General features: G+C 39.9%; 1 protein-coding gene across 1 annotated transcript in view; it reads right to left on the bottom strand.

Moving 5' to 3' along the window:
- Positions 1-20,121, bottom strand: part of MACROD2 (mono-ADP ribosylhydrolase 2) — a gene marked incomplete at its 5' end in the record, with an annotated part of 837,700 nt that overhangs the window by 351,737 nt on the left and 465,842 nt on the right. The window contains 1 exon segment of the mRNA XM_079550710.1: positions 6,492-6,613. Within this exon segment, the coding sequence (XP_079406836.1) occupies positions 6,492-6,613 (122 nt within the window).

Genomic DNA, 20,121 nt, shown 5'->3' with positions numbered 1-20,121 from the left:
CAACACAATGACACAGGAGGCACTACTTTTGGAGCAGCCTGTGTATACCAGAAAAACAGATAGAAATCAACCTGAGAATTTCAAACTTAACTTATTGCCATGATAACAGACTAAGCAGAAGGCAAGTTCCTTATAATAAAAAAGACAAAACTTGATTTTTCCCTAAAACGTAACTGCGTAATGAGAGAAGGTAAGTACAGACAATGCTGTAAAACAGCCTATCAGACTGATACTTTATAGCACACCGTTCCAAGTACCTTCTAACAATTCAAATACAATTCCTATTTGATTACTTCTACAGTTTACAGAAAGGGGGGCCAAGAATACTCAAGGTTCAAAACTGATACTAAAAGTTTAAGTCTATGGATTATGATAGAAGATTTTGACATTACAGTGACTACAGGTCTCCATTGAAAGGAAGCTCAAAGATACAGTTGCACCCTTACCAGAAGGACAACTTCCTTGCAGCAGCAAGTACAGATACCAACATTATTACCAGATAACTGAGAAGTGTTTAAAAATCCTTGATTATAGATGGGGAAAATATGTAAGGCAATTAAAAAGGTAGTTTAGTTATTTTTGCAGCGCTATAAACTGATCAGCGGCAGATACCTTCCTTAATATATTTTTATGCAATCTTCTGAATAATAAATAGGTTGTGCTTCTGTACAAACTTGTTAGTGCAAGGAGAATGGGGACATTTTGGGGTTTTGGTGGTGGTTGTTTTCTTTTCTTTTGCACAAGAGCACGCTAATCTAGCAAGGCTGAACTCTGCCAACACTGAGCTCTTCCCAGTTTGACTCTAGGGATCTAATAGGAAAACATCTGTATTTGGTATTTAACCCTGTCAATGTACTTGCTGGTGGCAAGCAGGTCTCTTCTGGCAGCTCATGAAACCACGTTCTTTGAGGATTTCCTCTCACTCCCACACTAGCCATAACTCTCCCCTTAGGAAGAGCCAAAGAGTGTGGTCTAACTCCTTGTTAAAGCTTTACAGTTCACCCCTGCCAACAGGAAGCGATTCTGAAAATTGCACTGCTGGTCCCAGTTCTGTAGAGCTACAGCCTGCAGTACAGTTGCTCTGTTTTGGCACTGGGGCAGAGGAAGCCTCCTTCCTTCTGGTGAAGACCAGCACTGCCTTTTTCTGCAAACGTGCTGAGCCATTTTGGCTGATCCCAACCTCAAAAATCCACAGCATTATTCTATATTTGGTTTTCAGTGATGCTGAGCAAGTCTCTAACTACAGCTTCCACCAACCTCAAGTGAAGCTTTTCAACAACAAGAAAAGCCTGAATGAAGTACATGGCAGGGGAGTGCCCCATGTAAAGAACAGTTCCAGAATACTGAATGGCTTCGAAGCAGCATATGCAAGGCTCAGCAGAGCAGGAGGTTCTCCAGCAAAGTCAGAACACATCAGGTTAAATGATCTCAAACAATGTGTAAACATCAGGCCAATTTAATCCTTAAGAATAGTGATTACAGCTCCTCTGGTCTGCCCAATAAGCCAGCAGTTAATTGGCCTGCAAGATTCCTACTTAGGAAATAGAAACAAGCAATGGAAAAGTCATCTAATGGAAAATTTTAACTCTGCTCCTTTCAGTGAAGATTCAGTGCCTGTAACATCTTCCCAGTGAATCAGACAGTGGAGATATAATTGATGCAGGACAGCATCTGCTAGTAAGGTGTTAGATAGACCAAGAATAAGATATTACTCTGTACACTTAAAAATCAATTTGCATACATGCCAACTATTTATTTCTAAAATAAACACCTTGTATGACTGTAAATAATTTTTTCCCCCACTAAATTGTAACAACCTAAGTGGAGCTACACAGAAACAATACTGTAAGTATCCCCTTCACCAGGGTGCTGTATACATGATAGACTCGTCCAGCACAAAAGGTTCATCACTGCCAAAGAGCACATAAACAGTCAGAGAACAGCACAAGTACCCTACAGTGGGCACAGCTACACCAACCGGCACAGATGAAAAAGCAATGCATGTTTTCGGGACAAGCAGATAATGAGTACAAACACTTTGGTAATCAAAAAGCTAGATGTAATAGCTGACCTAATAGAGACTAAAAAAAGCTGATGTGACACTGGAAATATCACATGGAACATAAAAGAGGCAGGAGACAAATGTCAGGGGCTGTTTGATTTCTCTCTCAACAATTCCATGGACGATCAAATTTGATCCTGACGTTCCTCTGCCATAATGGCTATGCAAATTCTTGCCCATGGCTGGACTGCTGGTGAATTATGAACTTTGGCAGCCATGCTGGCATTTCATTATATTCCCTCATCTCGTTTCTGCTTTTACCCATCACAGGTTTTTTTTAATGCAGATACCAACATTTTCAGATGAGATTTCAGCACTCTCCCAAGAGTTAACAGAGTTGCTCTGATCCATGCCTGGAAATCTTGGATGCAAACACCACAAATTAGCATAAGCTACACCAGTTAGCTGTCATTTTGTCACGCACACAATGAGATTCTTCTCTCTCCCCTCTACCATAGCAGTGCATTTAACAATTTGCAGAGTTTATTGAGATCATGGTAAGGATCTTCCTCAGATGAAAATACATGCATACACACACATACACACATGTAAGTTAGTTTTGAGCTACTCATAATCTTATTCCTGGTCTCCTCAGCCCTTTTGGAACAAAAACGACCACATCTGTGGCATCCATCATTTCTCTGTAGGCAGCTCAATAATATATAATAACGAAACAAAACAATTCACTCTAAGTGTATCTAATTTGAGGCTTATTATTCAAGACCATTTCCTCATTAAGCTAGTTTTCCAGCACTCTCCTCCCTTTGACTGTCTGTGAACTGGGTTATTCTTCCTCCCCATATGCTATCACGACTTTTCCTATTCCGAGTTCCACTGTAGCTGTCAGCTCTGGTTCTGACCTATCTTCCACTGAAGTGAAGGCAGTTTCCCTTCTGGTGCTGTGGAGGATGCTAGATGAGGTTGTATTTGCACTCTCTGTAATCAATTGTCATCATATATCTCTGTCCTTTTCTAGTGTTTGCAACGCTGCCTAATGTAGCATCATTTGTAAATGTAATTAATGAGCTGTTTATGTACTCTTCAAAAATCATTAATAAAGATGTTAAATTAAACTGTGCTTAGCGGTGCACCCTGAGTCACCTTGCACACTTCTGTCCAACTTGATACATTGCCATTCATCACAACTTCTCATTCATAATGCCTGTAGCAATTGTAAATCCTTTGACATGATTCACATTCAGAACAATTTGAATATATATATTTTTAACTATTTTTGCATGCCTTTCTAGTCTTGCTGTTTTTTTCTGTTTCAAAGATAAGTAACACGTTCACATTTTCTTCTCCTTCCTTCTCCACTTGCTACAGCCGCAAGGCTTTCAGATTTAGCTAATTCTTGTAGCTTACCAGGGCTTGCTATCGCCAATACCTACTTATGACAAAAGAATACTGTTTTTAATTGGGACCTATTTCAAAAATTTTTAGTTTCCTCTTGCCTACTCACATGCATCTCACTCTAAGAAGCAACCAATGTTTGCCTTAACGAGCTCTGCTGGTCTTCTCTTCCTTATTTTCTGTGGGCAACCATCTATTCCCCCTCAGTTCCCTATTGCAAATACATCTGTTGCCACAATCCTGTCCACATTTTTATGTTGCTTACTTGAGTCATAAGTACTTCTGCATTCTCTACAAGCACCAAAAATCTGTAGGGTTTTGTGCTGTTGCTTTTTTTTTTCCCTCCTCCATTTCTACTCTCTACCAACAATGTCTACTGTATACTGGATCTTGTAAAACCCAACTGCACTTTGTATTCCTCTCTTCTGACTTGCAGTAATCTACTGCTCCTTAATTGAATGAATTATACATCTTACTTTGCTCCAGGCTTGATTTGTTCATTAGGGTAGACCTTCAAGTAGCCTTCACTCCCCAAAGCATTGCTGAAATCACTAGACTTGAGGCTTTTCAGAACAGTTCACAATCAGTCATGTGGACTTTAAAATCTATATTGCTTGCTAAGCTTCTTAATGCTGGTATGAATGAATGGCTCTTGGCTCCTGCTCAGCTTGTGCAGCTGTGTCCTGCCATTCTGGGTGATGGGTTTTTTGTTGTTTGCTTTTATCTTGAACAGGTGCAGAGTCAACAGCTCCTAACCAGCAAGGAAATCATCCATGGATGGTTTCTCTCATGGCCATTTTTTCCTCCTAGAATACCAAGCTATTTTTTGTGAAATGCATGAAACCCACGAGCAGAACACCTCTTTGTTATTTCATTCACATACAAAGCTACCACCTAGAATGTCCACAAATTACTGAAGCCCTACAGGTACAAGCAATTCTAGTGATGACCAATGCCTACTGCAAATTTTCCTTTCTTACATTTCAACATTTTCTTTTTTCCACACCACTTCATTTCTTTCCTTTTTTTTTCTTCACTGATCTGAATGGCCCAGAAGCAGTATGTAACCGCCCAAAGGCAAGAACAAGAATGTACATGGGCACAACAGCACCAAAACCTTACTGCCTCCAACGACGGGAGTCACAGCAGGACCTTAGCGCCCCTGCATGTATAAACAGGCCTGGAGAAGAGTTCAAAACACCCTCAGAGGTTGCTTTCACTTCTAATTTATGTGCATAGTATTAAAAGTAAAATAAAAATCATAATCGATTAACTGCTATTTGGTGTCACCTCTCTTTAGTGGCTGAATAATAACAAAGAAGGCTCATTGGACAAAATTTGGCAAGTACAGAGAAGATGTTTTCAGCAGGAAAAGTGTGGAAAGCACAGTTCACTCCAAGAAAAAAACTAAGCCATATTCACCCATTTTTGTCTCAGTATGCTACACCTAGCTCAGCCTAGAAGTCCTGCATCTCCCACCTCCTCAAAAAGAGGCGCAAAGTCACACTCGTGATAACTTCCTTCTCTTTTACACGCTTGGGGAATGTATGGCTATCCAGAATGAACATTTCAGCTGCTACGTTTGGAGCTACAGAATCCAAGCTGCAGAGCTCGAGAGTAAACAGAGCTGTGGACAGAGAAAAAAAAAAAAAGACTCCACCCTACAAGATGGAGAATAACAAGATACAAGAGTAATGACTGCTGAAAGGAATACTGTCCCAAGTGTCTAAGTGCGTGCCTTCAGCACGCCAATCCATACACAGCAGCCACCTGCCCTTTGGACAGACAGGAATTAATCCAGAACCCCTATAGCAAATAGCTTCAATCATTATAAACTGAATTAAGCAGTCCTAGATCTGTAACTACTCAAATCCTCACTAGATTGGTGCAAAAGTGTGATTTATAATCCACTCTCAGCAGCAGATTTGAAAGATAGTAGAGTTCATTTGAATTAACCTAACGATGCTTTGCTAGATAATATTCCTTGTGCACAAGTAATCTGAACTTGAGTGTCTGGTATTTGTGCCACCAGAGAAAAATCAAAACCTCATATCACTAGATCAATATTACATGAATATATAGAACGTCAGAATCTTTCTTTCTGGGTAAAATCTGATCTTTATGAAATAAGCTGTACATCACTCCAACAATTACCTACAGACTGAATACATTATCAACAGCAAAGTCCCCTTAGCTAAAGAATACTTTTAACCATTCTAAAATCCACCTCATAAAGTTCACATTGCTATAAATTCCCTAACAAATGGAGAATTAGCTGCAGAACTAGGGGAGGAAATTAGCATATGCATAGAAGCATTTATCCGCCCTAGGTACTTCAAAGTTGAATTAGATTGCAGCTAATTTTTCTGCTAAAAAATGTTTTACCAAGCCACGGTAAACAATTACACTTTATTTAAAGCAGTTAAAGAAACAATATTTTCTTGTCTTTCTTTCATTTTTTGTCCTTCAGTTTGAATAAAGTTGGTTTGACTTCCTCCACCAGATTCTGTCTGTCTTCTTCCCAAATTCTGCCATAATAATCTTTTGCTTTCCCTAGCTGGCCACCTACCTTTGAGAAGAGGCTTCCTTACAACCTTCCTCTTTAGGTAAGAGCAAAACAATCTATTATCATCACATCAAGATAAAATAAAGATAGCTAAAGCCAGATCCCTGGTTGTTCACAATGGCAGGACTATGAGGATTTACATCACATCCAACTCCCATCTGCGCAGTGATTTTATTTCACCCAAATAATGGTTGGCCAGAGCTCACAGCCAACTGTGCACCCACAACTGCCATGCCTTTGCACAGACATCCCCTGCACGTGGCACGGAGAAGCTGAGGTGCCACTCTGTGGCATGGGGACCATGCAAGGGCTATACCACTGTCCCCTTCCATTGCCTCCTTGCTAAACCCATCTCTGCCTTTTTCTTTGTCTAGCAACTTTTTGGAGCAAATACCAATTTTTTCCATATTACATGCATCAAGAATTCCTTCTGGAATTCTGTTGTTGTATCAATAATTATCCTAAAGCGAGGAAACAACGATTCAAATTAGGTTCTCACACAGTACTTACAAGTGATTTGATGCTGTTTTCTTTTGCCAGTTTCAGAGAGGATTTATAGCAACTTGCCAAATTTTCTTTATGAGTATCAGTGAGATGCCCTCTTGCTATCGGCCCAACTGTATGGATCACATCTGCAAGAAATGGAAAAAAATATATTATTTGCAGTTCCTAAAGTTCATTACTTATTTCATGAATGCACGAAACTACTACATTGGAAAATCAATCCATTTTGGCATCGTATCTAGACAAAAAAGTTGGAATGTTATTGTAAGAAAACGTTTACAACTGATGAACATGTAATATATGTGGAAGTTATGTGAAAGTGAGAAACCATAAAGGCTAAATTTTGAAGCAGAACTGCTTCAAAGGAAAATTAGAAGACCGTACCAAGTGCTTGTTATGTGTTTACCACAAATCACACGTGGGATGGGCTATACATCTGAAACAGTTGCTCTCACTCTTTCATGGGCTACTCCTTGGGAAAGCTCTCTGCAAAAGCTCAACATGCAGGCAGTGACAAATGAGCTTCATTTTTTTGCCTAATACTCAAGGTGTTTTCTCAGCAACTGTTTGAAGAGAAGTAAAGTTATGATCTAAGAATGTGTTAATTATTTCAGGAACGTGCTTTTCTTTCACATCAAACCAGGTGGAGACACTGCACAATAAAACAACAATATCTTATTCTGCCTGAAAAAGTTTAATGAACAAAAATGAACAAAAAGAGACAGCAAAATCAGGGAGTAGCTCAGGTACGATGCCTCCACATACACTGACACCAGATGCAGCAATCAATCAGCGTCTTCAGAGCGCAAAATGAAAAATGAAGTAAAAAAAGCCTGGAGTAAAACACATTAAAGAGAATCCTAGCAAAGTAAAAGGTGTCATGAAAAATTAATATTTTCTTCCCCCCGTGTTTGCTAAGTAGCAAGCACGTGTACTTGTCAGACATCGTTCTTCAACAGTGTGTGCAAAGGCGCTGCAGTGAGTTGTGGTGGCAGGTACATCCTTTCCTCCCACCCTTTTGTCACCTCCTACAACACAGCAGCAATAAGCAGCAGCACCATTTCTGTAACGTTTCCACAAAAAGGAAATGCTTCCAGTTCAGGCACCGCAGTCCCTTTGCTCAGGTTATTTCTGTCCCTCACATGACAGGTTTCCATGGACATCTGCTGTCCGTGGAATATTTGTTTACTAAAAGGCTTTACAGAATTCAGTCTACTAATGTTTGTCCAGGCTGCCTTTGATTATTCCTCTCCAACCTATCCTAAATCATGAGAGAAAGTGGCCAAGCGTCAAGATGCAAGTCACCCTCATGTTTATTATTCCTCAAGGCAGATACCAGCTGCCAAGTCCTAGTCTCTGCAATATTAACAAAGTAAACAAACAAAAGGTTTACTACTCTTCCTTCCATTTTGATCGCAGTAATTCCTTCCAGTTCGGAGCCCAGGATGGACAGATTGGACATTACCTGCTGAATGCCACAGTGGTAATACCTACACACAACACCTACAGCAAACCCTCCCCACAGCTCTTGAGGAGATGGAAACATGCAGTAGATGTTCACGTTCTGGTAGCAGGTGATGAAACAAGTTGAAAAGTTTTACCAGAAATTTGGGAGAAGACATACTTTGCACACACATTTTAGTTACTATAATAAACTGAGAGCTATTAAGACCTAGGAGAAGACCAAAAAAAAGCAAACGAGTTTAAAATTTGCTTCTGCTCACAAAGACGAGGTTTGAGCACTTTCATTAGGAAAGACCATCATTTCATATGTCTGCAAACTCTAACTACAGTAGTTTGCTTCAGGTTGAAACTTCCCAGGGCACATTTTCATTTGGCAGTGTTAGCACTTGGTCCCTTCAAAGAAAGAAAAGCATCTCTTGACACTTTTTCTTGTTATTTATTTTTGAAAGAGACGAGCTGCAATTACTGAGCAAAGGGAAGGAATGTAACAGTAAAGCTGATCTCAATCAAGGTTATCCTACATTTATAGACAGTAAGATCAGAGGCACTGCAATGCATTTTAAATTCACAACACCCACCAGTCAACAAGCAAGTAAAGTAATGGAACGACTGCAAAACAAACTTAACAACAAATCATAAAGGATGAATAAGCAAAGAACCCCAGAAGAATTCCCTTTTTCTTCTAAAGCCAAATTAACTTGCATCTCAAGGTGCTGCTCCTCAGAAGTGGAAGCCTAATTGTTGAATTTAACCATGAGTTAACCAACAAGATGGAGGGTTGGGGAACAGCCCGAGTGCTAAATTCTCACTCAAGTCTTTCTGTACAAAACTTCCCTTCACAGACTTTCTACGTACATTTTACTCATTAAACACTATCTCCATTTCTTTCACCCTTCATTATTAAACACAAACTTCAAAAATACTCATTTCAACAATGCAAAATGTCTCTTTTACCATCCTCTCTTTTTTAATGGAACTTCCCGATTTCGCATTTTCATGGTACTTCATCACCAACTCTCTGCCACTACACTCGATGTATCACATAAATAGGTAACCTTCAATGCAATTATTGGCTGTTATGTGGCATTTTTTTTTTTTTTTTCTTTTTAAACAAATTCAAAATAAGTGCTTCTCCGGACAGGACACTGAAGGTAGTTATGAATTGGTTTATCATCCATCAACATTATTTTAATTGTTTAGGGATTTATCATTGTCAAAAACTATTTGTCTAAGGCACGTTCTTATTCAGAAACACATGACCATGACAGAATAACATTCTACTAGCACTAACAGCACCAATCACAGGCCAAAGTGTTTCTTGGTCAGCTGATGAACATGAAAGTAGAGATTTTATTGTTGCATACTGTCAGTAAAATCTGTATATCCATACGCTGTCTAAACAATCTATTATTCTGCTCAAACTACTCCCCAGTATGTCAAGGTTTGCAGGCAGGCAAAATCCTTTGAGATTATACAGGCATAAAGCAAACAGATCAGGAAATAAAAACACTTCCCCAGCGCTCCCAGCCCAACACGTTGATATATGAGGATTGGATTCCACAGCCTGAAGAAGAGCCATTTATTTTTAATACAGTTATGAAGACTGGGTCAATCTTCCACCTTGCCTCCCACAAGGAAGTTTCATTTCTGTCTTTGTCGCACCCTCACCACATGCAGCTGGAAAAATTCAGTTATTGCAGTGCTAGTAGGCACAGTGGAAACGTCTACAGGCTTCTGTCCTCAAAACAAACTTCAGCCCTACTACTTCAGCCACCCGCAACAGCAGCCAGCCCCACACACAGACCGCTGGCATTGCCCATGGGACACAAATGTGCCAACCCTGTTTGATGCTCTTCCACATCGACCTGCCTGGGGGTAGAGCAAAGAGGTCCCGCAGAGAATGGCTGCATTCATTCTAATTTTTTACGTAAGACAGAGCCACTAGCATTGCTTTGAAGCTTCTGCTTTCCACGGTCATTCTTCAAGCTGAGGACTTTGGTAAGTAAGATGCAGTCACGATGTTCCTAAATCACTTTCATTCCACGTACACAACAAGGGTGCATGCTCACATTTTTTAGAGCACACAGAAATGCAGAGCCCCCAAGGTAGGAATACGTTTGTTTGAGTTTCAGGCCACAGCAATGGCTTTTAATCTAATAAAGCTGCTTAATGTTAAAGACATGCTAATAATAATGAAAGAGATACTTTTCCTCCAAAAATACTTCCAGAGAGAAGGTAAAGGTGGCTGAAAGAAAGCAATGGCACAGATCTACAACATACTAGCATGGTTTGTAGCTCCTCTAGGGCAACAACAATCGAGTTTTGCACTGTTATCTCTAAGATTTATGTTGCATCTTGTGGCTGATAGGAGGAGAGCGTACTCCTCAATCTGCCTGCTCTTTTTCTAGTCTTCTGACTTTCAGTCACTTGGTTAGAAATTCTGGCAGCCAAATGGAGGAGTGTAGCAACCGCACATCAATTTGCATGTGTGCATGCTCTGCATCATCTCTGCTCGCTTTCATTCCATTTTGCGTCTTGTTTTTCTCTAAAGCACTATAACGAATGCAGGCATCTTGTGTAAGCCACTAACTAATCTTGAGGAATAACAGGCATTTTGGCATTTAAAATATCCCTGTCCCCACTTAGCTATCAGTGAAAATAGATGTAATTTGGGCATTTAATCAACCCTTCAAAAGCACAGTGACTCTTCCCTCAAATTCCTGCACGGGTCATTGAAAAATGAGACCACGTCTACCTTAACACACAAACCCTACATGTAAAAGGGCAAGCAAGGCTTGTTTGTTTTGTTTTGTTTTGTTTTTTTTCCTGGTCTCCTTCATTAAATTAATCAGTCCATAAATCTTAACACGCTGTTTTCCTCATGATTTGTGTCTACCGTACTTAAAGGGCAGAGCAATGTGGGCCAAGATGCAAAAACAACTTCCAGCTGCAAAAGCATGAAGTGAAAAGTGACTGTGACTCACCGTCACCATGGAGGGCTCTGATGTAATTTACTTTTCTCCTGTTCTTTGTAGAAGTGATGTTAGACAGCCAAAATATTAGCATAATGTATCTTCAAACAAATGAAGAAGTAGAAGTTTTCCTCATTTCCTGCCTCGCAGAAGTGAGGGCAGCACACATTCGCAGCGTTAACAAAGCAGCAGACCAAGGCTAGAATCAATCACACACTTCCCTCGTTCATCCCGTTGGCGCTTTCACAGCCCTAATCGGCCCATCTAGCGATGCATAATGAGGCTGTCCTCCGTCCATCACTGCCTGAGCTGGATGAATTTTAAGAAGGAAGCTACCATACTGTGTGTCACTGAATAAAAACAAGACATCTGACAATTAACCGCAGCATCAAGAGCTGCTCCATTTGTAAGTCTTACCAGCTGACTTCCTCAATAAGCAGTCACATGATTGGTCCTGAAACTAATAGCCGAGCTTCAATTGATAGGAGGTGAAATTACCCCCATATGCTCTTACCTACTCATAGACACTACTCATGAAGTCCATATTGCTTTGGTATACCGATTTGCTTGGCTTATTTTCTATTGCCAGTTGCATGCATTTGCTCATAAAGTGTGCATTTTCAATGTGTAATAAACAACTGTTAATTCAAGTTCAACCTAAATGATTCCCTCAGGACCACGGTCTAATTCAAGTTATTTACTAATATATGCCTCCAAAACTTGATTAGCTGAGTTGAATATTTTACATGCAAGAAAACATCTTTTATAGATCACACAATATGTACTTGACATATGACATGGCTCTTCAGTTATGAGTATTTATCTGCTTTATATCTTTTCACTTTTCAAGGTATTGCAATCATCAAGTATTTTGTAAAGCACATCATTTACAAGCAGAAAAAAAAAATCTGCATTTACGAGCATTTAAAGCAACTGCCTCAGTTTTTAGGCTTGAATCAATAAGCACAGCTCAATTTGAACTTTGTCCCTTTTCCAGCTTCCTTCTGTGTTTAAATAGCTGTTTCGGATAAACCAAACAATGTTTCATTACATGCAAAAGCCACAGTATCTAAAAGCCATTCACATAAAATACTTAAGCCATTTTTCACCTAAACGGAATCGTCTACCCAAGAAAGAGTAAAGAATATGTTTGTTATAAATGATTAACCAGTACTCCTCTTTGCGGGTTAGGTATATATTTTAAGTACGAGACAGAAGAGACAGCCAGAAAACGATATTCCCTCAGGGAGAGGCCAAGAGTTTGCCGAGCCCACGAGGTCCTTTGGGGACCCGTGCTCAATAGCCAGCATTTAGCAGAGTGCAATCACTTCAAGCCTCAGGATGCTGCAAACACAAGGAGCTTGTTCACAGCAGTCACACCACCGCCATGACAGCCGGCCAGAGAATTAAGTCCCACAAGTCGAAACCCAAGTATTTTTGGCACTCATGATTGCCATAAAAGACAAGGCTTGGATATGCCCATGCAATCCCAGAGCACCTCCCTCTCACTGATGCTCACCCAGCATTGCGCTGTCATCAGAGCCTCCCCATTAGCCGTCAAGACAACAGTAGGCTCTGTTCAGGCAAGACGAGTAAATGGTGCAATTAAGAGACACTATCCTATATCCCAAAGTAATAGGTTTTACAAAGCAATTTAGCACTAAGATGACAGATGTCAAAGCAGTGACTAGACAGACGGCCCCACCACTTCTACAGAAGTAATTGCCTACATGTAGAACTAAAATGCAAGGACTGCACTTGAGATATTCATAGCATGATGTGATAAGAATGAACTTGAAATGCATACAACATGGCTTAACATGAAATTATGAGCTTCGTGGCTTGCTTTTCCTGTTTTCCCCTTTAATCTGGACTTGAAACCACTGCAGCAGAAATGCTCAATTGCTATCCTTATTCACCCCTGCTAATCATCTATCCAAACAAAAACCTTACATCACCTAGGAAGATGAGACTGAAAAAATGAATTATGCTTCCCCAAGCAATTTTTTTTCAAGCTCATCACCCCGTGGCAAACACCATTTGGCGGCATCCCAGAGGAGCTCTGCCAAGCCCCCCTTGACCCAAGTCACACTCTCCATTGTTCTGACTGTTGTTCTGCAAGTGAACAAGGCAAGAACAAAGCCACCCTAATCTGTCTTGATGTTTGTTTCATGTAGGAGAGCATGAGCCGCAAAGATTCTCTTCTTCTTTCATTAAGTAGCAAGAGGTGTTAGGGGGGTTGTTCTTATTTGTCAAATAATTTAATCAGCCAGCTTTTCTGCACACAAAACTGAACTTATTTGCCCTTAGATCAAGAGGAGTTATTCTTAAGAGACAAAGTTAAAGTGAGTTCGTCTGCCCTTCCACAAAAATTTCAAGCCAATATAAGCAGTATGGTGATGGATGTATCACTATCAATTATCACCTAAATCCAAGGTACGTTGAACCCTACTCAACGCTTAATTCAAAAATATTGATTGAAAAACATGACCCTTAAAAAATGTGCAACACAAATCAAAACACAAAAAGATGGAAAAGTATTTAAAATCCATTCTGTTTTTCTTTGTTGTTTGTTGTTGTTTAAGTAAACCTCGGTCCTAGTTGTGGAATTGGATTAATTACAGGGGTACAGAATTTTGAGATGGATCAATGCAACTGAAAACAGACCCCATGTCACACTTGGGCTGCTTTCAGCATCCGACCCAATCACAAGAAAGCAGATTTAGTCACCTCTGCTAGTATATTGCACAGGCAGCAAGGCATACATTCATCCGTAAGGGGAAAAAAAAGAACGAACACAACCGCGCTGCAAGACACAACACCAGACTAACAATTTGATCCAGAGATTATTTACGTTCACAACTGAAAGTCTTACACTATCTTCAAAGCACCAACACCACAGAGTGCTCCAATAGTTAATAACAAACTACGGAAAGAGCCATTATTTCCTATTTTGAGGATTCTCCTGTAATCAAAACAGAAATGGGACATCAGTAACATTTATTATTAAGACATGTTTTATTATTAGGTTGACGTTGCCTCAGAGGTATTGAAATGATGCCCAAAGAATTACAACAAAACAACAAACAAATGGAGGTAATGACATTCCCAGACCATGGGAAACCTTAAACAGGGTCTCAAATACAAGCAGATTCCCTTTCCCCGTATCATCCAGGCAGGAGGCATCACTAACAGCCTTCAAGGGAATTTCTGAAGTCCAGATGTGAGCCGAGTCAGTGGTTGCTGACAGAGAGGATAGCCTATCTGCTCAGATGCACTCTTGAAAGATACCAGTTCCCTTCAGGGAAGGCAAAAGAGCTTCATTTTATTTTTTAATCAGATCACTTCAGGTAAAGAGATATTTTAAAATTTTAATTGTTTCCATAATAGGTAGTTTTATGGGATTCTTAGAGACAATGAAGTATGATTTAAGCTTCCTAGGAAAATTATATTCAGAGCTTCATTGTGGTTAATCTATTCCTTGACAGCAACACATTATGAAAAGTTACCGTGTTCAAATTTTCGTTTACATTTTCTACATTCTCCATCTTGAGAATAAACTCCTTCCAGCTCCAATATTGGAGTACACCTTTCCCACGTGACACTTCTTTAATATGTGTACTCTGCAGCATAAAGAATACATGCTTCTCCAAGAACTTTGCTCATTTCTGTTGAGACAAAACAGTGAATAGATTACAGATTCTCTATGCATCTTCTAGAGGCTACTGGTCATTATATCAGCCTGGTTACTTTTAGAGTTTGGCAAATCCTGCTAGAAAAAATTAGTTTTTCCTTTGTCGCAAAACCACACTGCTCGTGTAACACAGACACGAGATCCTCGCACAGCCCACTCTTACCATTAATCATCTCCCAAAGCAGAGTGGATGCAGAGGGAGGAGAAAGCTGAGAACAACAATTTCAATACAATTAAATATTTTTAAATATATACGCTTTCATATTAATATAGCTGAGGAGAAAATGGAAACTGTGCTGCAGGACCACATTTAATACAGGGGATGTGGTATTTCCCCCATAAGCAATAAATGCAGTGCTTGTAGCTCCCACCCTACCAGCTGCTTCCGAGCATGGGAGCAGTCCTCCTCAAGTCAGTGAGACTATCAGGGCTCCTAAAGATGAACAAGAACCTAAGCAAAGGAAAATGATGGCACATTTTCTCCAGGATAATAAATGCACCTTGATTGCTTCATCTCTTAAGGGTTATCACTGCAGATCTCACTTTTACTTTTTTTTTTTTTTATAAATGGTGACAAGAAAAATTCCAAATTTACCTCACTGAAATATTTATCTTCCATGCTTTTAGGAGCATTGGCAAGCAGCATTTCGTGGACTTTGCTCATGACCAATTCCTTTAGAAACGCTTTCCCCTACTGCATCTATTGAGTCCATCACAGAATGATAAAAAGAAGAAATAACACAAAGCGTTTATCAACTTCCCTCTGCACTATCAGCATCTCTCCCCTAGTTGCACACAAACCCTGTCAGTGAGAGCTGGCACATACATGGCACCCAGCAAGTTTAACTCATTTTAAAAAGTTGACTGGACTTCCAGTTGGCAATGCCACTTCAATTGCTTCACAGAAGCGTGATAAGAGAAATAACTGGACAGCTCTTTGAACCGTAACGTGAGTCTTCATGCCTAGAAAAAGGATCGCTCCATCATCAATTATTATCTTTTTTTAATTTAGGTTGCTGAAACCATGTTAATGCTCCCTCTCCTGATATCAGCATATTTCAGATATCAACTCCCAGGAATGCCAAGCATCTGTGATAAACTCCTCTGAGCATTTCCTCCCAGTCTCCTCCCCAGAGATGCTCCAGTTTGAAAAACAGTTCCATCAGCTGGAGACGAAACAAACATCAACTCTTGGAATGCACTGCCCTGCAACTCAGCTTAAAAGCAAACCCACCAGATGCTAGTGGCGTGAGCGTGCCAGAGCCGAAGTAGGAAATAATGGGAAAAGCATGATGAAATAAGATGGGAAAAACACAGACATATTTACACAAAACGTATCATAGATGGGGCACATTCAGAGAAGAAATTCAGCGCCTTCATTCTATTACCTACGTGCTTTATTAACCACAGAACAGCTTGGGTGGGAAAGGACCTGAAAGGTCATTTGGGCAGGACAGCCTAGACCCTGCTCTGCAGGTACACAACTGTCTGAGGCCTTTGTCCAGCACAACAAGCCAACAGCCCCGGGCCTTATGGCTTACACAAAGCACACAAACCACCAGGCCAGCAGGGCCACCATGCCACGTGGCACCTGAGCTCCCACATCCCAGCAGCTGCCCCAGGGGTAAAGCGCAAGGAGCTGGGACAAACAGCTCCACTCCTGCTCCCAGCATGAGCAGGTACAGAAGCAAGCAGGGAAATGAGATGGAGACAGCAAGAATATTTAACAGAAATTGTGGTATTTTGTACAATATGTAATGTTCGTGTGGATTCAAGTGAAAAACAAGCTTTGACAAACATCTTGAGAGTGTTTTGCATCAGTGGAAGTTGTAAACAGTTGAATTTGCAGCAGAAGGAAATGTATAAAATAAGAAGCAAGAGAACTGTTATGTTGTTTTTTCCCATTCCCTCGTTTTTTTATGGGTTTCTTATTGTTGTTTTGTGCTTGTGTGCGTGCGGTTGGTTTTTCTGTCAAGACAAAACAAGTGTACTGCAAAACAAACTTAGTAACTCGCAGAGGGTTATTGCACTGCTAATGCTCTCCTTCACGTCAGGCACCATCGCTACCAAAAGCCCTGGAAAAACACTGGTGTCATACCTCGTTCAGCTCAATTGAGAACATGTACTTAAACAACCTTTTGGAAAGTCAGGTAATGACCTAGAAGAGCTGCTGAAGGGCAGTCTTGAGCTCAGCTTTGCTGGAGAAGAAAAACAGATGTAAATAAGGTTAACTTCTGCTCTAAGTCATGTCACAGCATCCGTGAGCCTGTCACAAGCCTTTTATGATAATCGCAAGAGGGGGATGTCAGACAAGTCTCTTAAATAGCTGATAGCTAGACATGGGGTAACACAAATGGTAGCAGTGATTTGGAAACACAGTAATGCCTTTGAAAAAAGCAGTGCAATGGTGAAGCTTGCAAAAGTGACAAAGTGTTGGAGCAACACGCCATTTCCAACTGCAGGGACTTACTGAGGAACTGCTCCATGTATGGGAAACCATACTGAGAAAAATATTTCATCTTTATTACGCTCATTACTGAAGTTAAGCAACCTTTTTCAGCAGTACCCAAATACTCAAAACATCCTTTCTTTACAAAGTAGCAATGCCTGCAGACTCCTGTTGCCAGCTTGAACATCAGATTAGATGTAGTGTTTTTTTGTGTGTGCAAAATCATACTTCACATCATCTCCCCTCACACAGACTGTTGAAAACATAGAGCTATTTCCATACTGACAGCATTTACTTTAATAACAATAGTTCCTCTTGTTTAAAAAAAAAAACAACACAACAAAACAGAACTCAGAGCTCATAAAGCAGCAATTTGGCTGGCCTTGCCAGCTGAGCAATACAGAGTGAAACAAGCAAAATTGCAATAGACAAAACAAGAAAACACACAGATGTGCGCTTTTATATAGAACCATGAAGGTTGGAAAAGACCTCTAAGATCATCTAGTCCCATCATCAGCCCATCACCACCACACCCACTAACTAAACCACGGCCCTAAGTGGCACATATCCCCATTTCTTAAACGCCTTTGTGGACAGTGACTCCACTACTTCTCTGGATAGCCATTCCAACGCTTGACTATTTTCATGGAATCGGTGCAAATTTTCAAGGCAAGTCATCCTGCCCTGAGGCACACAAAACATTTTCAGTATAATTCCCCATGTCTGAAGGCAACATATTGAAAAAAGCTGAGTTTGGTTACTTCAGCAGTGCCACGTGCAAAGTGCTTACACAACACTGGGCTGTGGTACACCGAAGATCGCTGCACCGCCAGAGCTACTTGTACTTTGAAAAGTCCGTAGATACCCACTGATGCTACAGCAGCAGGATGGAAAAGGCAAAGAGTGAGAAATCTAGAAAGCCAATCTCAGCCAAATCTAGAAAGCCAATTTCATTGGCAATCTTAAAATCTTAATCTTAAAAGGGAAAGCTTTAGAGTAAGAACAAGGGCATCTTCCCATTTCTAAAAACACCCAAGTTTTCCAGAAATAATTTAGTAATGACAGTGCAAAACATTAATGCTTTATCATTTGGGAGTTGGAACTAGATGATTTTTAAGATCCCTTTCAATACAAGCCTTTCTCTGATAATTTAATTATTAGTAATACTTCGGTTTAGCAGAAAGTTCATCTTTCAATGTAAACTAGGGTTTTTCTGTAAGAACCATTAAAAAAAAAAACAAAAAACAACCAATCCATCATGCATATTATGATTTCCATTTGAAGTTATTTTCAAGGTAACTGTCCCTAGACTGATAGCCTTGCTTTTGGGGGAGAACGGAAGAGGAAAGACGACAAAACAAAACATGGTTTCCCCTAAAATACAGTTCCACTGCACCTGAACATTCCCTTTTCTCCTGATTCTCAATCAATAACGGTTTTGTTGGGAAGTTGACATCATTGCAATGTCTTTACCTGCTAGTTAGTTTTCAGCAACAGCAAGCGCTTCAATAAATCTTTTGATGGAGCTTTTCAATAAATAGTATGGCTAGGATTTTATGGGGTTGATTATAAAAAGCTTTTTTAAAAAAGAACTATCATTTAGGAGAGAAATAGTATGTATATTCAGAGGAAGACAATATCCCTTTCTTCACTGAGAAGTTTTTGGAAAAGAAAACCTAGACAATAAACTTTTAATTTCAATAGCAACATTAGGTGAGGAAGGAAAATTACAATAGGCCAGGTACCATGTCAGCCCTGATATACTACTACACTTCTTTATGAGCACATTACAATTCAGAGAGCTAATAATAAAAAGAAGTGATGCTGAGATGATGAATTGATGCTATGCAATTAGACCTATTAGAATTCACAAGAGCCGACAGGCAATAATCAAACCACTTTCATGCTGCCCATTGCAATTATCTTTGCACTTAAGAATCAACAAAGCACATAATGACTTGCTCTCGATTAAGAAATTCATGAGAAATGGAATTTTAATTAGTGTGTAGAAAATTTGGGCAATTTATTACTTTACAGGACAACAGATTGTGAAAACTAGTTGAGTGGCTGTATGCGTTCAGTAGAGGCTCGGGCCCAAACAGCCCACGCCAACTCTTCCTACAACTTCCTAACTACTTCCCTTGAAACAAGATGGCTAACGTTGGCATTCACTTCTGCTGAACTCTAAAAAAAACTAACAAACAAACAAAAAAACCTGATGAAGCATGAGTGAAACACAAACCATTCTGCTGATGTTTTCAATTACCAGCTGATGAACGAATCAGATCGAATTACATTTGCTCATGGTATGAGCCACAAATGCTAGAGGGTCTAATTCTACATTATCATCACAACATGAGCGGGACAATCAGACAATGAGAAACTACCACTGGTCAAAACAGTCAAACACGGCCCAAGGAGTAACATGAACGTTGATTTTTCTCTGGATAGGAGAACTGTTTAGTTCCTAAAGAAATTACTGACTCAGAATCAAACGGTTTACTAATGAACAAAAACCACCAACAAACAAGTGTGCAAAGAAGAAGCAAGAAAGCAGCAACCTTGATCATAGGAAATGGAGGTTGATGGGGAAACGGAGCAATTATACTGAACTCAAATATTCAAAAATGAACTCCATTTAACACCAACAAAAATCCATACAGCAAATGTGAGCCCTGAAAGTACAGAGATAAATATGATGTTATCTGCACAAGGAAATGAATGGTCAGTCAGCACAACATCAAAAGAAATGTTCGCTTAGGAAGAAATGTAATATTCGTTTAAAAAAATATTTTTTTTTCCAAAATAGTACTAGAGGTGTTTGGATTAGTCACAAATGATAAATAACTTGGATTAGCATGCTGCTACTGTCTGAAAAAGCTTGTCCTGAGCTTTAAACCTTATGAATTCTCCATTTTGCTATAGATAAGCAATCGGATATCTAGTGCTTAAAGCTGGTCACAGTGAGATTCTCTTCCATTGGCAGGGAAACATGACGTTGTTTGTGGTTTTTGGTTCAGCAGGGGGAATCCTGTCTTTCTAGTGGCTCTATTAAAG

The sequence above is a fragment of the Tetrao urogallus genome (genome assembly GCF_951394365.1).
Source record: "Tetrao urogallus genome assembly, chromosome: 2".
NCBI classification, from domain to species: domain Eukaryota; kingdom Metazoa; phylum Chordata; class Aves; order Galliformes; family Phasianidae; genus Tetrao; species Tetrao urogallus.
The sequence above is the reverse complement of the archived record's forward strand: the minus strand, read 5'-3'. Positions and strand labels throughout refer to the sequence as shown.